This window comes from Pseudorasbora parva, chromosome 5, assembly GCF_024679245.1.
Source record: "Pseudorasbora parva isolate DD20220531a chromosome 5, ASM2467924v1, whole genome shotgun sequence".
Classification (NCBI taxonomy): domain Eukaryota; kingdom Metazoa; phylum Chordata; class Actinopteri; order Cypriniformes; family Gobionidae; genus Pseudorasbora; species Pseudorasbora parva.
In genome coordinates, this window is record NC_090176.1 from 21,661,580 (window position 1) to 21,688,923 (window position 27,344).

At 37.6% G+C, this 27,344-nt stretch overlaps 1 protein-coding gene across 1 annotated transcript; it reads left to right on the forward strand.

Moving 5' to 3' along the window:
* The first annotated feature begins 468 nt into the window (after nucleotides 1–468).
* Nucleotides 469–4,960, forward strand: LOC137075855 (melanoregulin-like). Its single transcript, XM_067444807.1, has 5 exons — nucleotides 469–505; nucleotides 1,762–1,948; nucleotides 3,683–3,773; nucleotides 4,552–4,715; nucleotides 4,883–4,960. The coding sequence occupies exons 2-5, from the start codon at nucleotides 1,769–1,771 to the stop codon at nucleotides 4,958–4,960; spliced, it is 513 nt and encodes a 170-aa protein (XP_067300908.1). The 5' UTR covers nucleotides 469–505; nucleotides 1,762–1,768.
* Nucleotides 4,961–27,344: the final 22,384 nt, after the last annotated feature.

Sequence of the window (27,344 nt, forward strand, 5' to 3'; positions counted from 1 at the left end):
AATGTATCTTCCAAACTAATGCTGACTCTTGTTGCGCAATGTCTAAGAGTCCATTGAATTCTAAAGCAGTTTGGTTCAAAAGGTGTGGCTGACATGAAGTATGGAGTGTCATTTCTACATATATGTATATACAGTATATATAGACATAAATGTATACATTTTAAACAAATCAGCCACAGATGTTTGCAGTTTTTTTTAATCTGTGCAAGACCTGACTGCCTTGCCTGTGATTAGTCCTAAGGGCATTTAAACTGTGCAGTCACATGGCCAGAGTCGCCCATTATCAAGTTAAGGACACCGTCTGTGAGAAATAACTTCAGCAGCACAAATCTCTGTCCTTGTGCATGGAGGATGTCGGCTCTACTATAAAAATGACCATGAGTATGATGATGCACTGAATTTGAGCTCATTTTTTGGATTTTTTGTTGTTGCTCTAAATGGGTGCCTTTTATTCTGGCTGCTGTCCTATTCATGAAACTACTGAGGAGAAAGATTGCATTTTAAGGTAAGTGACCAGATGCTGGTCTGTTTTTGTCTTGTGTATAGTTTAACAATAGATGTTACTATCACAAGCAGTCAGTATATTTTTTGAGTATTTAAAAGAGATTAAAAAAAATACATAATAATAATGGTTGAATATTTATATTTTTTAATAATATAAGAATAAATATTGACATATTTGTAAAAATTTACAAATGAAGATGTGTTATTATATAGGTGTTTTTTCTTGTATACAGTGCACATAATTAAAGAATGATTCATTATGAATAAAAAAGTACATTAATATCAAAAGCAGTGAGCGATTTAAAAAAATATATTATAGAAATGGTTAATAGTGGGTGAGTATTTAAAAAGAAAAAATATATACGTATTATTAAATATAATTAAAATATTCAATCATAATAATTATTTTATTATTGTTGAATATTTTAATTTAATAATTTAAAGAATAAATATTGTGTGTGTAATATATATATAGGTTTTTCCTTTTATAGAGTACATAATTAAAGAATCATTCACAGTTTAAAAAAAAGGAAATTAACTCCACAAGCAGAATGACTCTCCCCTCCCCATAACATTAAGTACATAATTGTTGAATATTTTAATAAATTTAACAGCTTGAAGAATAATTGTTACATATATGTAAAAATGACAAATATAAGATGTATTATTATACAGATGTTTTTATCTTGTATAGAGTGTACATAATTAAAGAATAATTTATTATGAATAAAAAAGTGCATTAATACTACAAGCGATGAGCATTAAAAAAATTATATATATATACAACTGTAAAATTATTTAGGTATTATATAGGTGTTTTTACTAATATAGAGTACATCATTAAAGAGTAATTTGTAATAGTTAACATTTTTTATTAATTCCACAAGCAGTGAGTGATTTCCCCGGCCATAAAAATGATTAAAAACAAACGTGTTAATGAGTATATGAGAAAAAAAATTAAGTACATAAACATTATGTTAATTTTGTAAATATATTTAACAAAACTTGTTTTATATTTGCAAAAATTACAAATATAAAATGTATTTTTTGAACATACTTTTTTCTTATACACAATAATGAAACCTAAATACTAAATACGAATAATAATGTATATTGTATAGTTTAATTATATTTAATAATTATAAGAATGTTATATATTTGTAAAAAATACAAATTCATATATATATATATATATTTTAACAGAACTTTATCCAGATGTATATGTTTACTGTAGTTAAATAAAGTCTTTTAATCCAGGACCAGTATGTCCAGTTGCAGTCAGACAGCAGTGGGTCATGAACTGCAGGACAGCAGATCTGGAGCTGAGAAGGAGGGGAGGACCTGGAGCAGCACTCAAACCTCAAACTCCACTACTGAGGGGGATTCAGATGCTGAATTAAATACCTTCATTAAGTTGAGGAACAAAGTGGACAAAGATACTGAGGTGAGGAACAAATACACTGGATACAGTAAGAACAAAGTGTGAAAGCAAATACAGAACTAAGTGAATATATATTTTTAGCACCTATGTAAGACAATTCTTTAATATTTTGTGAGTCGCACATAAAAATGGGCATACAAATAACAGCTTACAAAATTCTTGAAATTAATTCAGGGAAATGTGAAGTTTGACAATACTGTAGAGGAGTTTGTGTGTAATTTATGTCATTTTTATTTTATTTTTTAGCTTAATAGTCAGTGGCCTATTATATATAGGATGCCCTGTCACTTTTACCACATTCAAATTTATGCATTCAAACACTGCTGTCCTACATCATCTCACACATTTTCAGATGATCTTATATATTTGTGCATGAACCAATACAAAATCCTGATTCCTGATTAGTGCTTTAGAGCAGATGTGACTGACTTTCTTGTATTGGAATTTGGCTATATGAGTAAATACGCTGGAATTTAGGGCGATGCAATTTGCCAATTTTCTCAAATTGAATTCAGTTCACTCAACTGTACCAGAAAGAGTGATAAAGAGTTCACTTCAGACACAACCCTAAGGTGAGGTGAGGACACTGATCTGGCCCGCTACATTTAAATCATTTTTACTGTAAACCACAAACACATGATTACAGCAGAAATTCTCAGAAATTCTAACTCAGCCGGCATGAAACAGTTGTTTCATGTTAATGTGACGTACTTGTATATCCGAGTGAAACGGCTTCTCAAACAAGAATAAAAATGTAGGGCGGGACTTTGTCCATCGGAATTGATTGGAGGGTTGTGGTTTGCTATTGCTGTGATGTCATGTGAGTGACAGGTTGATCCACCTAAACACATCATCAGAGAAGAGATGTCTGCAAGATGGAAGATATTTTGATTTAAAGGGGTACTTCAGCGCTGGGAAGATGAATCTGTATTTAAACTGGGTCATCGATGCAGTAGAAATGTGAAATTATTTTTGAATTTGGTGCCTTCTAGACTGAGAAAAGACAGAAAATGTATTTTTGTCCCATGGGGATGAAAGACTACAATTCCCAGAATGCTTCGCTGCCCTGTGAGGCCATTCCCAACACCACCAACTTCATTACTGTGACTGAGTTAGAAGACACTACAATTAAAAACTGAACGTGTGTGTTCAATATAATGAGTGAGTCACCGTGCGAGTGTCACAGCCCTGAGCACTAACTGCACGAATGATGAGAGCTGAGGTAATCGCGACTACATTCGCGGCATACATTCACAACGCGAGTTCAGTCTGGCGCGTTTCAGTTCATGCCTTTGCAAGCTTAACTTTCATAGAAATGAATTTGAGAAGTTAAAACACTTACATTGCTCACCATAGCTCCGTTTAAATGATCCTGTCTGCAAGCTGAGCTCTCCCTGCGAGCTGAGTGTAATCGCCCATCCCCCATGCGCAGATTCAAAACATGCGGAAATAGCTCCCTCTGCTGGCTGTAGTCTTTGGCCTCTGGGCAAACATTCCTCCTATGATGCAAAAATCGTAATTTTGCATCATAGGAGGAATTTTTCCAGAAATAAAATGCATAAATCTCTCGTCTCAGGGAGATATGAGGGGGGAAAGCACAATAATTTGAATATTCTCCAGGGTTTCTACTGATACAAAGCCATATGCTAATGGCTGAAGTAACCCTTTAAATATTATAAGGGCACACTGTGTGTATGTGTGTGCATGCGTGTGTGCGTGCGTGTGTTTGTGTATTAGGAATGGGAGAAGCTGAACTATGATATCCACAGTCTGAGGTGTGCTCGTAAAGAAGTTGGGACACGTTGGAAGAAGATCTTGCTCCAGCTGGGTGAGGTGGACTATATTTATTTTATATTCAGCTTTTATTATTAAATATATTTATTTATATAATTTTTATCTGTGTATATATTTTTATATTATTTTATAAGTTGTTTAATAAATAATAAGTTCAAAAGTTTGGGGTCAGTAAGATTTTTTTTTAAAGAAATTGATACTTTTATTCAGCAAGAACACATAAAATGTATCTTAAGTGAAAGCTGATGTAGTGTTACAAAATATTTATATTTCAAATAAATGCTGTTCTTTTGTCTGCTCATCAAAGAATCCTTAAAAAATGTATTAGAGTTTGTACAAAAATATTAAGCAGCACAACTGTTGCTTGAAGCACCCCGTCATGAAGCACGTATTGAAATCAATACAGTGGAGTGACGTAACGCCATAGACTCATAGACTGACGTCATCAGCTAGCAAAATATAAAGCAACAAACACAGTTAGCTTTGTGTGTGTATATATATATATATATATATATATATATATATATATTGTGTGTGTGTGTGTGTATTCTTTATTTTCATATGTATCTGTCATATTAACTGGCTGGAGATTTCTCTTATTAATTTAATATTAATTATCTTGCATACTCTTCCATTTCTTGTCAGGGTGAGAACAGTGTTCATTTTGTGTTTAAAACTCTTAATTATTTAAGCTCATATGTACAATGCACAATGCCAACGTATAATAGCATAGAATGCCAAGTCAAACGTGACCCTTATTTGCCCTTGTAATGGCTGTATGGAAAAGTCCATTATGCATTTTGTTGATCCAGGATACCAGAGGGAGGCGGACTCCTTGCTGACAGTGAACAGACAAACCGTTCGGAGTGACTGGGAGAATGTGGAGAAGGCCAGAGAACTGCTGCACATAGTGTCAAATGAGACAAGCCTCTTCCCCTGTGGACTAAGCAACAATGAAAGATACGTCTTCGTCATGGTAAATAAATGTCTGCATAATAAATTGGACTCATCATCATGATAAACAACAATGTAAAAAGTGGAGTTTATTACTGGATCTATATTACTATATTTTGCTTGATTACTTTATTTTGTCCCAGTTTGAAGGAAAAATTAAACATTTTAATTGTAATGATCATTTCTTAGGACCGCCTGGTGTCTTTGGACAGTGCTGAAGATTTTGTGCAGTTGGCCAAAAAGAAATATCCAAAAATTGAGTCTTGAGATGGAGTTTGGTCTCATTTGCTTTTTGATGCTTAATGGATGCTTGTATGGATGCTTATATGGCAAATATTTTAATCAATAAACTCACTGCTGTCTTGTACTGAGGAATTAAGAATGAATGACAATAAAGTTGGCATGAAATGGGACCTGTGATAGTGTTTTCATCCCAACATACACTGTATTTACAAAAGTATTGGAAACCCCTCCAAATTATTGAATTCAGGGGTTCCAATCACTACCATTGCCAAAGTATTATATAAAGTCAAGCACCTAGGCATGCAGATGCTTCTACAAACAATGTGGACCCTTCCACAAGTCAATTAGCAAAGTGATACATATATAGTGAAGGGTACATGCCGTGGTCACTTCAAGGAAGGATTTTTTAACGTTTATAGTCATGTGACATAGGGTGGCGAGCCCTCGCGATTCTTAAATTCACCATGAAACCAAAATTGACTATTCTTGTAATGTATTTGAGTTGATGTTATAATACCTGCTGGTCGCTAGAGGGCACTCTCGTGCTGTAGTTTGTTGTTCATCGCAGTGTGCTGAGTAAAACAGTCCATACCAGTGCAGTCCAGTCATGTCTCTGGTTCTTTCCATGCATGCTCTGAAACAAAACAGAATGTTATGTGTTAGTATATCATATCGATGCAGACATGATTTTTATTTAATGGAATATTGCAGTTTTTATTATAAATGATTTATCCCGGCATTTCATATATTTTTTTAAAATGTTCCCTCGTAATTTTTAATCAAAGTATCTCTTGCAGTGACATCTCTTCTTTTCTCTGATGTGTTTACTGGCACAAGGGTGGGACAACCTGTCCCTCAACATGACATGACATGCACAGCAAAAGCAAACCACAACCATCCAATCAACTCCCTATGGACAAAATCAAGTCCCACACTACATTTTTGTGCTGCAATTCACTACCATTATAATGCTTGGATTAGCCATTTAAAAATATATATATAACTCTGACAGTATTCGTCTGAAAGAAGAATGTCACTTACACCTAGGATGACTGATTTTATGTACTTCATCAGATTTGCCAGCAGAGGTCAGTCTAACATATTTATTTGAAAATACTTCAATAGTTCAACATGATTTCACCAAACTTTTGAAGAGATGCCAAATCCCATGATGAAGTTTGACTGCAGTGTTTCGTAACCCTCTGCCTGATTATGTCTGTTTAATGTTCTTCTATCAGATAATAAGTAAGTGTGGTCATAGTTTCAGCTGTGCACGTTGACCTATATTGTTGTCTCCTGGGCCTGATGTGAGGGGCCAGAAACAGATGTGGAGCAGAGAAAGAGAGAGATTGAGAAAGCAGTGTGAGAAGGAGGGGTTTTATTATAAATCTTCGGAGTCTTCAAGCTTGGCTTTCTCGCAGTGCTGAAGGCCAGCAGAAACACCTTGTTCTGATTATGTGTGTGTGCGCGTGTGCTCATGTCAGTCGTTATATGTGTGTGAGAATCCTGGCTCTGTTGTCGCGACCCCTCTAGCAATTGCTGGAAATGTTCATCCATGACCAAAAGACAGGTTCCAACTCTCCAGCTTACTTCATCAAAGGATCTGTCTATGAAAAATGATCTGCCCCATTCACTTTCTCACAGACAGAGAAAAATAGGAGCATTTTATCCCTATGAGGGATATGTGATTGTATTTCATAATGACTGTAATTACTGCATGAGTCCAACTTCATATCAGCTTTACAACTGGGTCAGAGTAGAGTACTAAGCAGGGTGTCTGTCCGCTTTTTTCTCTCTTTTGTTTCTTTTTCCACTCTTTTCTCACTCTTCCATTCTCTCTTTCTTAACTTCCTCCCCTTTCAAACCCTGCCACCATTTCTTTAGTGCTTTTTCCACCTTCTCTTTACACAATTCCACAACTGTGTTGCTGAAGCTTATACTGTAAAAATGCCTTTTTAAAGTTTAAAACAAAGATTACTGAGTATGCAAGAAAATTATATTTCAGGCTTTCTACTTTAAATTGCCCTTTTAATGCAATGTGTTATGTACTGTTTCTTTGTAAACTATTCTTAAATTGACTAAAATCACTGTTGCACAATAAATCTTACTCTTTTTCAAGTTGCTCAAATTAGAAGATCTGCTATGCATGCTGTTGCTGCAAGGCAAGGATGCTCTGGACATGCTGCTGTGAGCAAGTAAGACATGCTGCTGCTGCTTAAAGGGTTCCTTCAGCGATTTGCATATGGCTTTGTATCAGTAGAAACCCAGGAGTATAATCAAATGATTGTGCCCCCCCCCCCCCCCCCCCATATGCCCCTGAGATGAGATTTATGCATTTTATTTCCGGAAAAAAATTCTCATATGACACAAATATTGTCATTTTACGTCATCTGAGGATTTTTTGGCCAGAGGTTTAAGACTACAGCCAGTAGAGGGAGCTATTACTGCATGTTTTCAACCCATCCATGGGGAGTGAGATCGCACTCACAGCATTTAGCTCGGGCAGCCGCGGGCATTCATGTAAACGGATACGTAAGTGGAGCAAAGTATGTGTTTCAACTTCTCAAATTAATTCAAGCTAAGCTTCCAAAGGCATGAAATGAAGATGCGCCAGACTAAACACGCGCTGTGAATGTGTGCCGCGGACGCGTTTACCTCAGCTCTCATCATGAGAGCTCATTCAGCTCATTTATGACAGTAAATGTAATCTGACTCGTGTTGCGTTTGTGCCGTGACAATCGCTCGGCGACTCATAATAATTAATAATAATAATTTCACTCACTCATTATATTGAACAGACACGTTCAGTTTTTAATTGTAGTGTCGTTCTCCAACTGAACGGATTATATGAAAATGAATGTGGTGATAAAGTGATCCAGTTATCCAGTAGCGGTGGCTTTGGGAGTTGCCTCACAGGGCAGCGAAATAATGCATTCTGGGAATTGTTGTCTATCATCCCCATGAGACAAAAAATACATTTTCAGTATTTTCTGAAGGTACCAAATTCAAAAACAATTTCACTACATTAATGACCCAGTTTAAATACAGTTTCATCTTCCCAGCACTTAAGTACTAGCCTGGATGCCAGACGAACTTAGCTCCGCCTACAACATTTTTAGGTCGGGCAGATCTGCCCTTGATCCATAGAGGAGTAATTATCCCCGAACAGAAACTGTTCGGACCAATGAAATCATCAGGGTGCAAAAGTTTAACAGAAGCAGTAGAAATGAATGTACAGGTTTCCAGACTGAGTTGGAGGGCGAAATCAAATCGCCGGCAGATCAGGCTGGGTTTACCCAGTCTATCAGTATAATGTAATGTAAGTTGAAATGACTTAAACATCTAAGTTCTTTGTATTTAATTTAAAGGAGTAGTTCACTTTAAAATGAAAATTAATCCCTAATTTGCATACCCTCAAGCCAGCCTAGGTGTATGACTTTCTTCTTCTTTCCAACAGCCATATCACCCTGTAGCCCAAGACTGGTTTCCCACTGAAGCTAAGCAGGGCTGAGCCTGGTCAGTACCTGGATGGGAGACCAACTGGGAAAACCAGGTAGCTGCTGGTAGAGGTGTTAGTGAGGCCAGCAGGGGGTGCTCACCCTGTGGTCTGTGTGGGTCCTAACACCCCAGTATAGTGATGGGGACACTATACTGCAAAGAGCACCGTCTTTCGGATGAGACGTTAAACTGAGGTCCTGACTCTCTGTGGTCATTAAAAATCCCAGGATGTCTTTCGGAAAAAGAGTAGGGGTGTAACCCCGGCATCCTGGCCAAATTTGCCCATTGGCCCCTGTCCATCATGGCCTCCTAATAATCCCCATAACCTGATTGGCTTCATCATTCTGTCTCCTCTCCACCATAAGCTGGTGTGTGGTGAGCGTTCTGGCGCAATATGGCTGCCGTCGCGTCATCCAGGTGGGTGCTGCACATTGGTGGTGGTTGAGGAGATTCCCCCCTTCTATGTAAAGCGCTTTGAGTGCCTTGAAAAGCGCTATATAAATCGAACGCATTATTATTATTTTTATTATTCTTTTAAATGAACAGAATCAGAGGTATATATTAATAAATATTCTGGCTACTCCAAGCTTTATAACAGCAGTGAAAGTCTCTCAATAGTCTGAAACTCAAAAAAGTGCAACCATCCAATATAAACGTGAATTATTACAGAAATTATATTTTCAATTTCATTACCTTTAAGAGGTGAACGCATTAAATGTAGGGTAGGTAGGACTGATCTCTCTAAACACTTTTGTCCAAATTTGTTTAAACTTTCTTATGTCAAAAACATAATTAAAATGTAAGTACTCTGAAAAGAGAGTATAAAAATCGAGTGACTCTAGACTTTTTAATCTGCAATAAACACTGCTCATTATTTTCGTTCGGGACGAAACAAATGATTGGCTTGGGCGACTGTCACTCTCTCGCTACCATGGCAACCACGCTTTCGCTACAGGATCCGCCCACATGTGCTCGCTTGTTTGATTTGAGCAGTTCAAGAGGCAAGAAACCTAGGAAAAATAATGGCAGAGAAACAGCATTCAAAATTCACAGTGCAGGGTTTTGCAGTCAGCGAAGGCAAACAATGCAAAAAAGGAAGACAGGACGAATAAAGACAATGCACAGAAAGTCTTTGGATAAACAAAGAAATCAAACAAGAGTAAATATCTGCGTGGCTTTTCAACGATGGTGAGAACTGAGGACCCTGAAAAACGACTCATTGCTGGCTGTATTTCTGCTGGACAGGTCATCTTTCTATTTGATTATAAAAAATTTTGGTTTATGTTTTCATGAAGCATTTATCAAGAGCACATGAAGCTGCCTAATATAGCTCCTAATATAGCTATATTACTTAGCATAAAGTTACAATGTTATACACTTAGCCATTAGTAGAGATGATAAATACTCAATATGCTTAGCTCAAGTTGGTCGCTGTTGTGCTGAATTTCGCAAAATTAACTTTAGATAACAAAATGCATGTGTAAAAGCTAATACACCACATCCAGGAACTTTTTTTTGAACTAAGTTAGCTTTAGCTACTACAATGCTTTCATCATGGAAACTCTTACATGCAAAACACAGTATATGTTATGAATCTTACACGAAATTCATTTTCATTACAGTATGATTGATGTTATTGGAATAACATGTATCAATGCTATCCGTTTTCTTTGCCTTATAAATATAACTAGCTCGTTACCAAATCAAACTAAAATATATTTTAAACTTTACCAGTGCCGGTATTCTAGCTTGATAGTGAGTACTAAAAGACATCTTATTTGTTTATATTCATACTGATAAAGTTCGATTTTTTTTTTATTACATGTGATTCTGACATGATGTCACTACATGCACACCGCTTGTCTCAGGTAAATAATGCGTCTTCCAGCTGAGGCCGGTGTAGCGTTCATGTATTTTGGGGGCATGGCTTTGGAAAGAGCCCAGAAGGGAGAAGGTGGATTGAATGGAAATAATAAGCTGTCTTTAAAACAGTTGTGAGAGGTCTACAGACACTCAATTTTTATACTTTCTTTTTCAGAGTACTTACATTTTAATTATGTATTGATATATAAAGAAAGTTTAAACAAATTTGGAAAAAAAAAGTTTTTTTAAACCAATTCCTACCTACCTTATCTTTAAGTGGGTTGCAGGCTTTTTTTCGTCCTGAACCCATTCATGCTAAATAATTGAATAATCACACACCACAACACAGGACATGACTTACAAGTGTAATATTCTCAAGTATGACTAACTCTGGAAACTTTATTTGCTTACTGGAAACCAAAATATTCAATTACTAACAGAGTTTACCATATTCTCATCCACACCAAAACCAATGCCTGACTGATCAAATAATAGTGCTGCAATTATGCAATTTACTGTCAAATTTCCCAATAATGGCAAAAGCACCAACACCAACAGCAAAATAAAAAAAATAAAAATTGGTGTACATCCAAAAGTGTCCAAATACTTTATAGTGCCACTGTATATGTGTATAATACCATTATGTGCCCATGTAAGTGTGTTTAACAGACTATGGGGGATGTGAGAATGGTTTTCTCATCATAAGAACACTTGGCAAAGAGAGCAGCCAGACCTGTCTCTCTCTCTCTTCCTCTCTCTCCCTCTCTCTCCCTGCTCCGCTGCCCAATGAGGTAAATGGACCTGGAGCCAGACATCTCTCCCTTTTCCTTATAATAAGGATTTGAGGGATAAACTAGAGTGGCATAATGTGTTAGTTTTAGTAGAAAGTAGAAAGTACGCAAGTAGAAATACAAACATTTTAGATGAGCAGACAGACCAGGAGCCAGACAGCAGCTGAGCCTTTATTTTAAAACTTAAATCTTTAAAATAATTTTATCAGTAGTAATTTTCCCTCTTTTTTTGTAGTTTAGTAACTATTTTTGCATCTAAAATGTCTCATGGCTTGGTTAATTTATTTTCTAAATTAATGACCAACAAACATGGGCTTCTTTTTCTTGCCATTTCAATACAGAATTTTCTGCTTACTTTAAGAAGTTGGCTTCGCAAAGTAAAAGTAGGCTACTAAATAACAAAAAGACGGTCTCATGAAGGTTCATATCAGTGTATGACTACCACGTTTAAAACTTATTTGTTAGCATAACCAATAAAATCTTAGAAAACAAAAGTATATGGAGTCCCTCAAGGCTCTGTTTTAGGGCCAGTGCTGTTTTGTTTTAATTTAAAACTCTATATAGATCTGTGACTGTAAGCCTAAATAGATCCCCGAACATCGCCGTTAAAGGTTTCTATAATCAACTTTTGAGAGGAGCTTTCTGTGCCGCATACTTTCCACCATTTTCTTTATTGAGAAAGGAGGGAGGGATTTCTAGGCAGGAGTAAGAGACAGTTTTTTATGTTAAATTTATTTCTGAAAGGAGAAAAAAAATTCTTGCTTCTGCCCCTGATCCCTGCTTCTGCTCTGAGGGGGCCACACAGTATTTCCTTTTTGAGGGAATCCATTCTGTGGCTTAAAGCCATCAATGATTGGACACTGGCCTCCTATTGGCTAACTTAGTGGGTTCAATGAAATAAATAGATGTCAGTCTTTTCGAAAGTTTCTTTACTGTCCTCCTCCTCATGAGGCTCCAGCATGTTAGGGTGATATCTCTCTATTGAAAGTTAAAGGTTTTGCATCACAGTGAAAAAGAGGAGCTTGTAGTCCCAGGCATGTTGGATCACAAACAGATTTATTACTTCTGAGGTCAAAATGTGAAAGGTCACTGTAGGTAAGTAAAAATGCTCCTTATCACATGTGTAAATCATTCCAAATACTGCTTATTTTCCCCAGCCTGCTATCTTTAATGAACTCTTTACGTCATTATACAAAAATTCATGCTTAGATTTGATTTAGATTTTTTTGACTGAAAAACCAAGGGAAAACATTTAATAATGGCCATAACTTATAAAATCAGGAATAAAATAATTACAATGACCATTGAGAAAAGAGTACTTATTATGGATATAACATACTAAAATATAATATACTTAATATACTTATTTGCAAGTTCATTCAAATTAAATCAAAATGTATTATAGGTTAAATTCATATTAAATGGAATAATCTGAACTTTAGAGTGTTTTTGGGACACCTTTATGTAATTCCATGACTAAAATAATGACTAAATTTTGTCTTTGAAATATGATTAGTGTATTGCCAAATGTTCTGAAAAGGATTTATAGTAAACTAAAATATACTTTGTCATTTCTGTTTAAAATGGTATGTTGTATGTATTAAATATGTTTATAAATTACACATTAGTAATGATGAATTTGCAGTTGAGTAAAATATATTAAATGTAATATAGAATTACACTCTTAAAATGAATTACAGAGTTAAAATCGAGTATAATGTGCATTTTTATGTTAGTCAACACATCAAAATAAACGTAGGCTACTTTAAATGACAAAATAATTTGATTTGATTTAAAATTTTAATTTGATTCTAATAATAAATTAGAAACATTTATGAAAGTGTACTTTCTTTAAATAAAGTGAATTAATATTACTTTCATTACTTAATAGGCAAGATTTTTGGATTAAAATATCCAAGAACAGTGTTATTTTGCTGACTTGTATGTTTAAATGATCCCAAATGTTTCCAAGAATGTTTAAATACAGAGAAATAAGCAATTTTAGAATTTTAACCAGGACACGGGTCATGTTTCGTCTATCAATGACATCATACCTGCCTTACCCTTGATTTCTGAGGGATTTTTGTTTAATTTAGTAGAAAACATGGAAACACCAAATATGCTTTATGTGTTTTTTATACAGGTGAGCAACTGTCTGGATTCATTCATCGACAGAAAACGAATCATTGTTATATAGCTCAACACAGTTAGTCTTATTCTTTAAACCACATTTCATTTATTTACAGCGAGTCCCATGTTTTACCATGCCTAGCATCAATCGAGCTTACTGCGTTGTGCAACAAGTGCCTCATAATAGCCACAGAGTTATAATATAACTTTACACAAAATCACGCTGTCAAGCTACCCCTTTGTTTTGAATAAGCGACCTTCAATGGCCAAACTTACATATATTGGCTTTAAAGGGGGGTGAAACACTCAGTTTCAGTCAATCTCATGTCAATCTTGAGTACCTATAGAGTAATATTGCATCCTTCATATCTCCGAAAAGTCTTTAGTTTTATCATATTTATAAAAGAAATATGGGCTGTACCGAGTCTTTCCGGAAAAAAACGAGCGCCTGGAGGCGTATCGTGTGGGCGGAGCTAAAGAATGACGAGCGCAAACAAAGCGGTGACGTCCTCAAGCGTGGAGAAACCCAACGCTATCTCAGCTAATACAGATAATGATCCACAATCAAATCTGAGGGAGAAATAAATTGAACAGGAGAAACGGCAACATCAGGATGTCCGTCTCTGTGGTATGTACTGTATTTAGGGGCCTTTGTGTGTCTTTACGCGCAGTTTATGAAGACATGATTCGGTTTATGGACTATTGTATGTGACTAACGTTAGACCTTAGAGGTAGTAAGCAAAACGGTTTTGCACGTCAGAGTCAGAATAGTGTAACGTTATACAGAACAACAATGGAGTAACGTTAACCGTTAGCGCATTTGAATGACGAAGCACGCGATCCTATCATTTACTGATGTTTACTCACGCGATGGTAGCCAACAGCAGAGACATTTGAAGTTGATTTACTGACCGGCTGCTTCCAAGGACCGAACCTTTATCGCTGGGACCACTCTGTCAAAAACACACTTCTTTGGTATGATTTGGTGAAGTCCTGTGACAGCAGTTACCGTGGAGATCCACTTTGCGACGCGACTGAAGCGATGCCTTGAAGCTTCCCGTCATTTCTGCGTTCAAAGCGGTTCAAATGCAGCGCTGCCTTCCCGGAATGCTGTGCTGAAGCGTTGAAGTCGCTCGACGTCACCCATAGGAATAAAGTGGAGCGCGGCGCGTCATAAGTGTTCACGGACGACTGGATCTGCACCTGAGAGACTGTTTACAGCGTGCATTTCCTCTCTCTCCCTCTAGTTACGCGCGCGCGCACCCTACCGGGAGAAGAGCCCGTACGGCCCATACAAGGACCTTCCGATCTATTTAACGTCAAGTAGACCCATACTCGAAAAAAACTCGCCGAAACTTGTGAGAAACCGGAAGGAGTATTTTTAACACAGAAATACTCCATCAAACGTCCAACATTAGTTTTTGAAACTTTGTCTATGTTTAGGATGGGAATCCAAGTCTTTAAAGGTGTAAAAAGCTCAGTATGCATGAAACAGCATTTCACCCCCCCTTTAATATCAATATGTGCAAGTACAGGTTTTTAAAAAATAAAATTTTGAAATGCCTGAAAAGCAGATTTCATAAAATTAGCAATCTTTTTTACATGGGTTAACATGAGTATGGGTATACAAAAAGAATGCCAATGTATTCTAACAGCCCATACACATTTGGTTGCAGGTATTTTGTCTGGGGACATAAATCATGATAAATCTACAATCTACTTTGCTGTTTCCTTCCTAAACAACACAAGGGTCAGGTCACTAGACTGAGGTAGGATAACCAACTTTAAATCAATCCAGTTGACTCCTGTGTTGTGTCCTTATCTACAGCCTTGCTCTGCTCTGTTTTATCTCACCACAAGACACTCCACAACCTAAACTGACCCCTTTGGCCAAGCTCACTCTACCCCCTCTAGAAACGTTAGACTTATCTGGGTCAGTTGACGTAGCCCACGAATGAAAGCCATTATGCTCTGTTCCCGTGGGACTGGACCATACTGAATCTGAAATTTTGCACGTAAGCACACTGGCATTGACTCGTCCAGTGTTTTTCATTTCTGATGCTATTCACTGATTTAAACAGTTTGCTTTAAGCTGCTTTGAGGGGTGAAACAGTCTTTTTTGGAGCAGAGCAGAAATCCAGATGTGCTTGGAGGGTGAAATGTGCAGTTATGTCACAAGCGCTCAGGGAGAGAGAGGTGAGCAGAGAGATTTGTTTAAGAGAGAGGCCCTCTGAATAGAGATAAACATTCAGAAGAGAAAGCTTTACTGCCTTTTGCATCCAGCATGGCATGTGCTTGAGATATGTGTCAGGTTTGAGTTTTATTGTGTCTGTAGTGACGGTAATGTGTCTGTTGACCCCTGGTGATCCGTCTTAAACAGGCAAATGGACAGCAGAATTGTAAACAAATTCTCATTGCAAAGCTGTGACAAGCAATGTAGAGTAAAACAGCTCATTTATTTTTCCAGTAGCCATATCTAGTAACTTCTAGTAGTTTTTACTGTAATTTTGATCAAAAAATGCAGCATGGTGAGCAAGGACTTTTTCAAAAACATAAACATTTTTGACTGACCCCAAACTTCTTAAAGCAGCACTAGGTAACTTTTCAACCTTCATAATATATTTTTTAAGACTCTTGTGATGATAAATCGACTTACAATAGGTTGAATGACATGTCTGCCATAGCCTGATGGGGTCTGTATCGTTTTTAATCGTACTTTTAAACTTCGGGTTTCGGGTAGTAACCCGAGAACAAAAAGAACTACAAAATTCGACTGCTTTACGGCATATACGTCACTTCCACCCCCACACTTCCTTAAATTCGGACGTGCGAGCCCAACTTTGTTCGTCGGATAATATAGTCATGTCCGAAGCAGCAGAGAAAAATTAGAAAGAAAAGGTTTTGTTGGAGGAAAGCAATAAGAGGAAACGAAAAAGTGATGGGATTAAAGGCAGGACGGGGATCAACATGTGACCAGCGTTTGCTCGTATATAGATTCATATAGATTCTGTAAAACGGTAACCAATAGACTAATATAATGACGCTGGCTTGTAAACGTGAGCATCGTGATTATTTGGCGTTTGAAAAAAATAAAACCCATGAAATTATATTCATATGACATGCTGAAGCATATGCCACTGACTGTAATGTTACCTGGGATGAAGACATTTCACACGCGACGCCAGAAGAACTCTGAACTCCTCTTGCAGTTTTCAGGGGAACTGTTAGAGCTGCACCGACCCGCGGCGCCACTTTTATGAAGTTATTTGGCCCGCACCGCACCGCACCGCACCACTGTATATATTTTTACAACCCGCCGCGCACCCGCGACCATTAAATAGACATACGGGGTCCGCGGGTTATGAGACGACCCACGCATCACTAGTTCAGGGCTATCAGGGTTGTCATGTAGTTGTCATACCACAGTAGTTGAGGACATTATTTTTTCCAGACTGTAGGGGGACCCCGAGAGCAAAAGTAGCCAAGTGCGGCTTTAAAGGGGATATAAAATAATGATGTCCCCAGAGTGTGTATGTGATGTTTTAGCTCAAAATACTCCACAGAACATGTTTTATAGCATGTTAAAATTGTCACTTTTTGAGGGTGAGTAAAAACGTGCCGTTTTGTGTCTCTTTAAATGCAAATGAGCTGCTGCTCATGGGGCGGAGCTTCAAGAGCTCCAGTTAACAGCTCTGATTACCTCAGGCAGACAGTCAATGAAACTGTTCAGCCTTTTATGTTCAAACCAGAGTCGGACAATGATGGAAAGACTCCATGACAACATGTAGAATGCACAACCCAGGCTCATTGGAAATACGTTACTCTGCCTACATTTTTGCAACACCCTAATTATGCACTTTTTGGGTCAAGCGTCCACCGGAGGCGCTAAGTGGTAATATTTTTTCTCCATTCCCTGACTGATCTCATAAAATGGCATATATATGACACGCCAATTCGTATGCCATTTTGGCGTGCTATCAAGACGCATAATCGCTTTTTAGCGTGTTTATCAACGCCGTTTCATTCTATCCCCCTACACTGCCCCTAATCCTAAACCTACCCAACACACACACGCACGCACACACACACACAGCCCCTAAACCTACCCATCACAAGAAACATTCTGCATTTTTACATTTTCAAAAAAAACATAATTTAGTATGTTTCTAAATCCATTTACCTTGTGGACACACACACATATTCAGACACATTTTGAACGCGTAGCTCAAACCCTTCCCTAAACCTACCCATGTGTATTATAAAAAACAGGATATAACAGGCAGATACGACTGCATACATAATTTATTCAGAAAGTACAAATATTCCAAGTGTTCCGAGGCCAAACGATTGATTTGTGTGAAGAAAATCCCGAAAAGCGATCAGTAACGTCGAATCCATCCGCCAAAGATTAATAATACATTTCAAATATTGCCGCCGGAAGAAACGTCACATCAGCTTTGACAGCATTGGCTGTCGTGTGTCTTGTGACCAATTGCGTCATTACGTCAGCTTCGATTGTAAAATGCCATTAGGTGTGTTCGACATCGGCTGCGGCTGGATGGATGCGATCGGCGAGAGTAGCCGAGTGTAGGCGGGGAGGAGCTGCAAACGGAGACGTGAAGTCGGACACTTTCTGCTTCCCGTGGTGACGCTTGAGCTGTGTTTGCAAACTTTATCACAGCTGAAGTTAAATAAATGCAATATTTCTCAAATACACAGATGTTTCAAATGATATTTTCATCCAATACTTTATGTACTGTTTAATAAAGCGTCTATTTGGACAAGATTAAAGTTCAACATATAAACCACACTATCAATGAAGTGGTGTCAACGGTTTTTATCAGTTTTAGTTTGATAAACATTACAATATAACATCGCGACTACATGAAAAGAGGTTTTACTGTTATAAATAAATGATTTGTGAGCATTAGTGTAACATAAGGTTTTAGAAAAAACATGAAACACACGTGGTCGCTGTCATGCGGTGAATCGGCCAATCGTGGATCAGCTGTGTCGTCATCAGAGCTCGAGCAGCCTCCTGCAGTCCCCCTTGAGAATCTGCAGAGGCTGCATCAGCCGGCTGCTCTCGAATCGCTCTCGCGGTACTTTGTTGACATACATCACAGTCACGTGCCGTCGGCGCTGTCTCAAGTCGGACAAAATTTCTAACCGGCATGCACTGCTTCAAGTCAGCCGCCGATCGGTCTGCGCATCGCTAGGTAAAGTCGAACAAGCCTATTGTGTCTCGTAAACGATCGCGTCATTCAACTTGTTGTGTATCATTTGAATCAGAAATATGAATGAACAAGACGAGTGCGTGTGTGTTCTGTTCGCAAAGGAGCGCGATCATCATTTTAACGACTAAAACATTAAGATCATCTCTGTTCTTCACATGAAGATATCGTCTGACTTCAGAAGACTTGTAATGCAACATGAGTTAATACTTTTATACTGTTTTTTGGTCAGTTTTTGCAATAAATACATGTGACTGTACATTTATTTCTCTGTTACTGTTATGTGTTTTATATTGTTGTTGAGAGTTGGTAGGTTTAGGGTAGGAGTGGAGTTAGTTACTCCAAAATATAAAATTATGCTATAAATATTCATTCTGTGAGATCAGTCATGGTGTCATGTTGTGCATCTGGAATGGAGAAAAAAATATTACCACTTAGCGCCTCCGGTGGACATTTTACCCAAAAAGAATGCAACAGGACGTTTCTGAATGGTTAGTTGATGAATTTATGTTGCTGATGTGGAGTTAACTCTCTTTACGTCATTGATTATTAGTATATTCCGTGCTGATAATCGCATTCTCACCCCCTTTGTTGCATGTTCCCAGGGCAGGGTTTATGTAAATTTCAGGGTTAGTGATGTCACCAACCAGGGAGGAAGTGTACCCGTTTTCTTTTTTAAGGAACAATAGTGCATTTTTCCTCATTCATTTAAAAAAGTTTATGTTAAGTCTTGAACCTTTGTAAAGGGTAATATACAATATAAAAGGGTAATACACTATTATAATTCTAGAATATGACATGTTAGAGGTTTATTCCAAAATATTCAATATACAACAATACTTTGCAAAGATGGATACTGTAGACACTATGTTATGTAATTCATTATTCTTTATTAAGATCAGGGTATGCATAAACAGTTTAGAGTTATGAAAGGAGTCTTTGGTAAAAAGAAGTTTGTTAAATCCTGATCTAGTTCCCCATCTATGCAATGTTAATCTGACTGTGTCAGTTCGCCTGCAAAACTAATGCTCAATTGATTGTGTGTATGTTACCATGGAAAACTGGATCTCACCAAAACTGACTCTGTGACCTTGAAATACCAAACCATCGTGTATAACAATAACATCGTGCTGACAGCAAGAAGAAAAAAACGCTCGGAAAGAAAGGGAGAAATTCAGACTGCCTCATAATAGGATAAAAAGAATAGCACTTTCAAAAACATCTAATTACCCATGAAGGCACACATGAAACAAACAAAATAAACTAAATTTAAATAAAAATATGTATTATTATTATATGTATATATATTTTTTGACTTCCCATATTTAGTTATTTAATTTTTTTTTTTAATTTTTTAACAACGAATATCCATTTGCTATGATTATATTTTATTTATTTATTTATGGAAATGATGGTGACAGTTTTGGTTCTTTGTGTTAAAGACTCTTAGTTAGAAGTTTTTTTTTTTCCTGGTTTCCTTCTTTGGCTGCATCCGAAATCACATACTCTCTTGAGTAGATGCTTATTTTTAATAAGTAATTACTTCGCGGCCGCTCAAAAAAAATAGGCTTTTTTTTTAACAGCCAATAGCGTTTCATTAATATACAGTTTGACTAGAGCCTTTCTGTTTGGTAAAACCAGTTTCCTCTAACCGTTTACCATCATAATCTCCTCCATATCGCTTTTAAATGCAGAACTCTGTGCAGAATTCAAATGGTTCCGATATGTTTTGTTGTCTGCGCCGACTCGTGCATATGATCTGTGCTGCGCTCTCGTGTCTGCAGTCTAACTTTAGACCAGAGCCGTTTGTGTGTTTGCTGCTGCATTCACCTCAAATGAAAGCATATTTACTAGCCTGGATGCCAGCCGAACGTAGCCCCGCCCCACAATTTTTTTTAGGTCGGGCAGTTCGGTCTGGCCTCGCTCCATAGAGGAGTAATTATCCCCAAACAGAAACAGTTCGGACCAATGAAATCATCAGGGCCGGCTTTAGACAAAGACGGACAGATGATCAACAGTAACGTAATCATGCACGTCATCAAAGGGGCTTGGATTATATTTGTTCAAATCCTAAACGGAGAGCTTGTTTGTATATGCATTCACCTTCACAATTTCTCTCAGAAATGATGATCATATTGGGTAAGTACTCTGTGTATCCTTAAATTCTTCATTTTTTTTACAACACCGGCAAAGACTGTTTATTTCAGTATGCGTGCAGACAGGGTTGCCAAGTTTTTACAACAAAACCTGCCAACTACTAGCCTTAAACAATAGCTTTTCAGGGGGTTCTCTGGCAAAAAATGTTGTTTGGGGGGTAAAATGTGTGTTATTTTGGCAAGGTTGCTGTTAAAATTCGCACTCATGGGTCTATATATCACATAATAGTCGCTTCAACCCGCGGACATGGAAAACAACCTGTGGGAAAAAAACCGCGGACTTGGCAACACAGTGCAGTTGAGCTCTGTTGACGTCGCTCCGTTGCTCTGATTGGTTGTGGCTCTATCCAATTGAGGTCTTTCCTGGTTCGGTTAAAACACGCCCCATAATCACAGCCCAATGGAGCAGTTTCAGACTCATATTCTGAATAGAATTGAGTATGACCCCGTCAGGCTACATATATTTCCACTGAATTGTTTCCTATCGCATATAAAGTGTGCTATGTGCCTTTCACCATATAGAAATTAGTAAATGTGTGTTAACAACTGACTGATTTCAGCCGCAACTTCAGCAGCGTAGGCTTTATATTCTAGAGAGCATTTTGATTGGACAGAAGATTGGATGTCTGCGATGATGTCATCAAAATCTGTAATTTGTTTTAACAGAAGTGAGAGACTGTAAATTTTAAATGCTCCTAAATGCAAATGTTGTCATTGCTTTGGACCATGCCAGCTTATTCATAACTTTAAGGCTAACACAGTCATATTAAAAGCTAAAAAACTTCAAAATCTAAAAAATCTTATTAAAATTACCATCATTTCCATAAAAATTAATGAATGACATTTTGGACATTTGTGTGAAATGAACTTCATAGCATTTTTCATTGGATATAATTTCCTAAATGCACAAATTTTATTTTCACATTAATGGGGACAAAAATTGTTGGTTGTGGCAGAAATTATTTGACAATTCTGTAAAAAACCAAAACAACAACAAAAACTATAAAGGTATTATAAAACGGACTAAATTAAATGTCATAGAAGAAAAAAATCAATATAGTTTAAATGACATCTTCCTATAACAATGAAACTAAAGTTTTAAATTGAACTTTTTCAATAAAAATCTAACTCTGGGAAACATAAAAGTGCCCCAATTTGAAAAAAACGCCAAGATATCACAGACATATACACAGCTGATTTCACTTATGAGTGAACGCCCAGGCCTGGCAGGCTGGTAGAGGAAGACTGTAGAGGAGCTCAGTGTGGTGGATATAAGGCTATAATTGAACAGGAATCTTCCTTTTATGGTATGATTTATTCGAGCACATTAAAGCATTGGCACAGTACAGTCAGATAATTAGTGAACTCAGCAAGATACTTTAGTGCATCCATTACAGGAACGCCCCACACATTACTTCTGCTATCAAAGAAAAACAAATGTGTGTTTTATTATGAAGTTCAAATCAATTTAAATGTATTTGTATAGCTCTACAATACATAGTTTCAAAGCAGATTTACAATTTAGTGTAATCTGTTATCAGAGAAGACTGTGTCAAAGTAATGTCAAAAAATATTTAGCGTTAAATGCTGTTCATAACATTTCAAGCTAAAAATAATCATGTGCTTCTGATTTATTAAAACTGAATATTAAATGATTTGGTCTAATTGATTGAGTTATTTCCAGTGTTTATTTTGATAAATTATAAAAGCAAGCACCGGTACTTTGTTTTAAGCTTATTAGAGACATTGAGGCTTCTGTATTTTACTGGAAATGATGATGATTGCATAGACAGGTTAGGTTATATTTCAAGGCATGACATCTTTCAGCAAGATCTAATCTTTCTGCTGTGACCTTTTGCCTGGAGGCATGTGTTTGGGACAGACAGAAGCCCATATTGACTAATTAAGTTGTTACATGACTGTTACCTGTTGACTTTTATCTTATAGACAGCTCTATATTACCTTGAGCTGTCAGACAGTGACTCATATACTGACATCATCAGCCTGAGGATAAAAAAAAACTCTGTTGACCCTACAGAAACATCCCCCATTTTTATTAAGTAAACTCTCTCACAAGTCACTCTGTGTTCCGCTATAATTTTAAAGAAAAAAGTTAATTTAGAAAAGAAAAGATTTGAATTTTTTCTTACAACAAGTTAGTGCAACCTAATCTACACTGAAGTAATGTTGCACTGATGAGGCTTTCACTGCTGAATTCAGTGAATGATTTGTCAGACTGATTCAAAATTGTAGCTCAGACTGTTGTAACTAAAATTGGTAAATCTCATCTTTGTGCAGTCCATTTTTTGGAGACAGAAATGAAATTACCTAGTTTCTGCTTTCAGATTTTTCAGGAAAAATAATTTTTTCCAATGATTAGAGATGTAGCACAACCAAACAATTATTTGTCACGTTTATATTGCACAATCTACTTCACAGTTAAGCCAGATCATGAACCCAGCAGCTTTCCTAAGGTGCAGAATCTTATATACCCTTGCCCTTGCAGTCAAACTGCAGGGGGAGACCCTCCAGCAAGTGGTCGCGACTCCAAACTTCCTACTCCGGGTCACCTGATGGATGCAAATTTTGCTACAGTGTAAGCTTGTATTTGAAATGCAACCCTCCCTGTTCCCCACTGAGCAGGCAAAAGTGGCCTTTAATACTTCTCATCTTACCGGCAGGGCGCCCCAGTGGGCATCGACTCTGTGTGACAAGGACAGGCTGGTCTTTAACTCATCTGGAGCCTTTATGAGTAACTTCCAGGAGGTATCCAAAACCCCCGTAGAGAGATCGAGCACAGGGTGACCATTCCGTGGTAGAGTACTTCCTGCTATTTAGGATCCTAGCCGCCTCAAGCGAATGGGACGAGCCTGCTCTTCTTACCATATTCCGTCTGGGACTTCGGACTGAGATCCAGATTTAACTGGTTGGGAGGAATAAAAATATGGACTTGGAGGAGGATATTTGTATAAACATCCAGGTGGATGAATATCTTTTTTTTTTTGTCAGATTGGACATCAGGCACCACAACCTCCCTTGGGGAGAAATCCACCCATTCTTAGTCCCTGGAAGAGCTCCTGCAGCTCAGTTTCTCTCATCTACCATTCACAAAATGGCAGAATAGCCAAATGTTCAGTGTCCCAGAATCCTTAAAAATCCCCTTACATATTCAGGGTCCCTGACCAGTCCTGATACAACTATTAATACTTCCTCTTTAATTGATTCTGGTTCTGCAGAAATTTTTATCTCCCATGCCTTCTGCGCCACTCTTTTAAGATCCCTGTGAGTCCCTGTCTGGTGCCCCTGCCCATTCACTCATTGGATATCAAGCCTCTGCGTGGGGGAACCATCACCTATCAGACTGACCTGCTCATCCTGCACGTTGGAGCCCATCAAAGAGAAACCATCCCTTTCCTCATCCTAGAATCCTCCACTGCCAATGGCATACTGGTGCTGCAATGGCTGAAACACCCTAACCTTACTCATTACTCATTATACAATTTCATGTCTTTTTGGAGCTACCACCACTTAGAGTCCCTCCAGGGACATGGATATCAACATTCCCCCAAACTTTCCAGTTGCTCCCTCATCGCCCTGGGATTGTGCCATTGTTCTTCTCCCAGGAATTCTCCTCCCCTAAGGACTAATCTATCCTCTCTCTCTCCCTGAACAGAAGGTAATGAAGGAATACTTAGAGGAGGCTCTTCCCAAGGGCCACATGCATCCTTCTATCTCTCCGGTGGCTTCAAGCTTTCTCTATGTGCCCAAAAAGGAGGGTGGTCTCTGCCCCTGTAAAAATTGGCCATGAAGTTCCAAGGCGGCAGGTAACAGAGGCAGTGGGTACTTGAACTCGATGGTGCTGTCACCGAGTACTCTGTAATGTTTACAGGGGCAGAGACCACCCTCCTTTTTGGGCACAAAGAGAAAGCATGAAGCTGCCGGAGAGGTAGAAGGATGCATTTGGTCCTGGCGAAAAGCCTCCCTGATGTATTCCTCCATTATACTCTTAAGCTGGCTTGGCAGAAATATTGGTGGCCTAACATTACTGCAGACAGAGGTAGCCCAATATTTGCAGTCTTGCACTGAGTATACAACCTTCAAAGATCCAAGTTCTTTCCCTTCTGTTCAAGCTTCATCCATTTTCTGTTCCTAAATGGCCTGGGTCCAGCATTGGAATGGGATTCATAACTGATCTCCCATCATTGGACCTCAACACGTGTTCTTGTAGCAGTAGATTGATTCTTCAAGGCCTGCTGCCATATAGTAAGATTTAAAGCAAATCCTGTTTCAAAAGAATAGCTTAATTGTACCTCAAATTATGATTAGCTTGTAGCTTGACAAGCAACTTTACAATCATGCTGGGAACTATAGTCTTGCCTCTGGCATTGCAGACATCACTATCCAGTATACTATGGTAAATATTGTCTCAAAAAGGCTAAAAAAAGGCTTTTTATGTACACATAAAAATGTTCACATTTTGGGCTTATAATGGCAAAGAATACATGTCCATCCTGTTTCACAAAGATACACTCACTTTGTTTGGCCTTGTCACTGTTACTACAGTCTTTTTCTGAGAAAGTCTACTTGTACACTCCATTTAATCTCATTGCTTGTTTTGGAGAAAAAAATTACGATTTAAAATAGATCTTATTTGGGATTTTACTTCCCCTCCACATGTTTGCATTCCACAATCATAACCCACACTGTCCAGACTTTCATACACCATTGATTCTCTCCAAACTGTTGTATCCATCTTAACTCTCACTTTATCCATTACTTAAAATGCCCGCTACACACATTACCATATAAATTCTGACCACTGGCTTGCTGAAATAGTCTTTGACTCAGGTCACAATGACATCAGGGGGAAAACACAAAACTATGATCAACCTTGTAACCATGGCTACAGCCAGACCCTTCACTGACAGACCTTGGTCCTATGAGAGACATGCTGGTCTAATGGGACCGGTGAGATGCTTAGGGAGCCTGCAGAGCTCTATGATTGTAGCTCAACCACATTTGAGGAGTTTTCTCAGACTTTAGCCAGGCAATGAACCCACAGCTAAGTTAAGTTTGATCTATAAATACCAATGGAAGTGAGACAAACATGTAGGGCCAAGATTTCCCATCAGGCAGCATTGAGTGTGTTGTCAATGTATGTTGTAAGACACACCCATGTTGCTAAGGCTTCAGTAGTTGATAAAAGGGTAGTGTGTAGTCAAAAAGGGATGTGAAAAAAATTGTAAAAAGTAGATTTCTAACATTCAAAATATGATGATGCAGTTTTATTTCAGGGAATGACTACTCAGAATGAGTCAGAAGTTAGTCTACAAGGTCTGAATTTTCCTTCACCCAAAAACAGCTTTTTCATCATTTACTCACCCTCATAACATTCCATATTGACTTTCTTTCTTCTGCAGAAAACAAAAGACCACTCTTTCATGGTCACTCTTTTCCATGCAATTATAATAAATGAAGATTGGAGCTTTCAAACTTCAAAAATAACCAAAATGTACAAAATATAACTTTTGCACTGTAGTTCTAAGAATTAAGTTTTAAGAACTAACCATCAGGGTGGTTCCCCGAGAACTTAAAGTTCCCTTAGGGCCATTTTCCTGGTTGCATTCACACCGTCAGTAGGAACTCTGAAGTGACGTAAGCTACGCTTGACTAAATGGGCAATTATCAGGAAAATTAATAAATTATTTATACTATAAGTATTTTTTAAATAAGGGGTAATTATCTATGTAGATACAAGGTAAGTTGTGATTGTTATTCCATGTAGTTACAGGTTAAGTATGAATCTACGGGCTGTAAATTAAAGTGGTGTTTGTTCCCCTCTTGTTTCATGTAGTTAAAGGGTAAGTGCAATAAAACATGTACAAAATCTGATATCACTCGAAAACATTTATTTGAAAAACAACTTAATTCAAAACAGACTTACGACACTTCTTATTCATTTTTAAAAATAAACTTTTCATTTCAAATAATAACGTCCTGACAGAAAGAGGCACATTTTGTCCCTTTTTTGTTTCTCTTGCTTGGCTTCTCCTGCTTTTGTGCACTTCTTCTTTTGTCATTTCTACTGATGGATCTTAAGAGGATCATCTAAATCTCACATGAGAACTGGCATCTCCTAGTCTTGTTTGTTTCTCATTGCTATTATCATATATTATGCATACGTATGTTAAATCCAATGTTGCTAGCTGAGCAGTAATAGGCCTTAATAAGCATGTTTCGCTTGGTCCCCTTGAAATTGCGTTGGATTTTCTTATTAAGGTAAAGGTTGAGAGTTCCATTTATCAGTGTTCGTTGAGTTCGTTTCTGGAGTAAACATATAGGCCATAATGACTGCTAAAAAATGGCGAGTGTTGGTGTTTTGCAAATGTTCGACCAATCAGCATGCACTTATGTAACTGATGTAGGAGCTAAATTCCCCCAAAAGGAGTTCCTAGAAGTCAAATCGTTCCTAAAGTGCCTGCGGTGTAAAACGGCAAAATCCGAGTAATTCTGCTAATAGTTCTAGGAACTATGAAAAGGTTCCTCCAGAGTGAAAGCCCCTTTATTTTTCTCTGAAAACCTTGACATCCCCCCATGCTCTTCTTAAAACATTTATGAATGTATATAAGAAAAGTAATTATATTAAGATTCTTTAGTCTTTTAAGTAAGTTCAATACTGTTCTCAAAACTTAATGATCTTAATGATTTCAGAAACAGACTTTTTGAAATTCCCAGA